The 2197-nt window shown below is 54.7% G+C and overlaps 1 protein-coding gene across 1 annotated transcript in view; it reads left to right on the top strand.

Moving 5' to 3' along the window:
- Positions 1 to 1601, top strand: part of LOC106943533 (plexin A3-like) — a 7868-nt gene extending 6267 nt beyond the window's left edge. Inside the window, exons 3-4 of the mRNA XM_015026840.1 lie at positions 190 to 737; positions 827 to 1601. Of these exons, the coding sequence (XP_014882326.1) occupies positions 190 to 737; positions 827 to 1201 (923 nt within the window). The 3' untranslated portion in view covers positions 1202 to 1601. The remainder of the gene's footprint in view (positions 1 to 189; positions 738 to 826) is intronic.
- The last annotated feature ends 596 nt before the right edge of the window (positions 1602 to 2197 follow it).

Here is a 2197-nt window from a genome sequence, read left to right as displayed (position 1 = left end):
AGGCGAGAGCGGTCCATGAGGGTCTATCCTTATATTATGTCTATGGTTTCAATGCTCAAACATTTACTTCCTGTCGCTGAGCAGCAGCCATATCAGGCCAGACCATCCCTGCGCCTCCTCGTGACCTGCCGTGTCGGCGCCCCCCGTAGGCCTGGAGGTTCTCTAACTCCTTTTCCTCTCCCTCTGCAGGCGTGGTTGTCGGGGAAGATGATTGGACGGCGGACTCCAGGAAGAAGAAGCCGGTGAAAGGCAGCAGTCGGCTGTTCATTGGCGCCGCCATCGATGGGAAGTCAGAGTACTTCCCCACGCTGTCCAGCAGGAAGCTGGTGGCCGACGAGGAGAACAACGACATGTTCTCGCTGGTCTACCAGGATGAATTTGTGTCGTCGCAGATCAAGATCCCGTCGGACACGCTGTCCACCTACCCGGCCTTCGACATCTACTATGTGTACGGCTTCTCCAGCCGGACCTACGTCTACTTCCTGACGCTGCAGCTGGACACGCAGCTGACCCAGATGGAGGCCGGCGGGGAGAAGTTCTTCACCTCCAAGATTGTGAGGATGTGCTCCAACGACACTGAGTTCTACTCGTACGTGGAGTTTCCTCTGGGCTGCACAAAGGACGGCGTTGAGTACCGGCTGGTCCAGGCCGCCTACAGGCAGAAGCCGGGCCGGCGGCTGGCCCAGGCGCTCGGCCTGGGTCCGGACGACGACGTCCTGTTTGTGGTCTTCTCACAGGTGAGCTCCCTGCGTCTCTTCCTGTGCTACCTGCCGCAGTGCAGCCGTGGAGCCGGCAACTCTGACCGGGCTGCTGTTTCTGTGTCCAGGGTCAGAAGAACCGCTCCAACCCACCCAGAGAGACGGTGCTGTGTCTGTTCACCCTGCATGACATCAACCTGGCCATGAGGGAGCGCATCAGCTCCTGTTACCGCGGAGAGGGACACCTCACGTTGCCGTGGTTACTCAACAAAGAGCTGCACTGCATCCACACTGTGAGTCGTCGGCAGAATGAGATCAAAAACGTCTTTTTCAGGCGAGACCTGGCGCCACGTCTGTGGCGCTGCGGTTTTCACAAAGTTCCCTTTTTGCATAACGTTGATGCTTTATGGGATGGTTTCCTGTTTTCCATCGTTTCTTGCCTGATGCAGCAACACGGCGCCTCCATCGTGCTGTGGCGTTCGTCTCACAGCTTCAGGGTCTGATGGTGGCGTTTTTCTGAGCTTGGAGTCCAATCAGATTTCCAGATTGTTCCGGATCCGCTCCGCAGGGTTCTGAACTCGGCCCCTTTGTAGGCGAGGAATGGAGAACGGAGCAGAAGGAAATGTGTCTCAGTGTGAGCTGCAGTGGGGTTATTTCAGGTCGGGGGTAGATGATGTTCGTATTCACGGCGGTAATGGCCTGCAGTCGTTGCCATGGCAACCAGGCAGGGAGACTCTGGCAGGAGCGGCGATCTGGGCCGGCCCGGTTCGGGGGTGCAATGGGGGAAGCAGAACCGGCCAATCAGCCTCACGCTGATGAAAGCCATAAAACATCAGAACCGGGTCTGAGCGCTGGGGGCGGGGCTTACGGCCCATCTGACCCGCTTCCTTTATCAGCAGCAGCAGGGAGGGTGTGTGTGTGTGTGTGTGTGTGTGTGAGAGAGACAGACCCATTCTTCACTAAGCGTCTGCAGCAAGCCACCGTCTGTCCTCGCTATGGAGGTGTGTGTCTGTGTGTGTGTTTTTTCCTCTGGTTGTGAGGACTTCCTGTCCGACGCCATCAGATCAGGACCAACTGCTGGCATTAAAGTTAAACTCCAGCTCATTTCTTCATGGTTCAAAGGTCGCCGTCAGCAGTTTTCTGAAAGGTTGTTGGATTTTTTTTGTCTCCTTTTAATTCATTTTCAGTCGGTTCTCTGAGAGGAGGGAAACCACGAGACGTCCAGGAAACATACGGTGATGATCATGTGAAGTCATAAGAGTTTCCAGCTCTTATTTAACGATATTAATCCGCTACAGCAGCTCAGAGAGCAGGTTGCAGGTTTATTGATGCTGAAGATAAACATTTCTTCAGCTAGTTAAAAAAATACACAAATACATATTTGTTATTGTCATGACGAGGCGGTTACACCTTAGTGCAGTGTTTCTCAACCTTTTTCGGGCCAGCGCCCCCCAGCCTTTATCCAGGTCCCTCACCGCCCCACCAAAGAAATTTGTAGG

The sequence above is a fragment of the Poecilia latipinna genome, unplaced genomic scaffold (assembly GCF_001443285.1).
Source record: "Poecilia latipinna isolate Pla-1442-1.1 unplaced genomic scaffold, P_latipinna-1.0 Scaffold5425, whole genome shotgun sequence".
Taxonomy (NCBI): domain Eukaryota; kingdom Metazoa; phylum Chordata; class Actinopteri; order Cyprinodontiformes; family Poeciliidae; genus Poecilia; species Poecilia latipinna.
The sequence above is the reverse complement of the archived record's forward strand: the minus strand, read 5'-3'. Positions and strand labels throughout refer to the sequence as shown.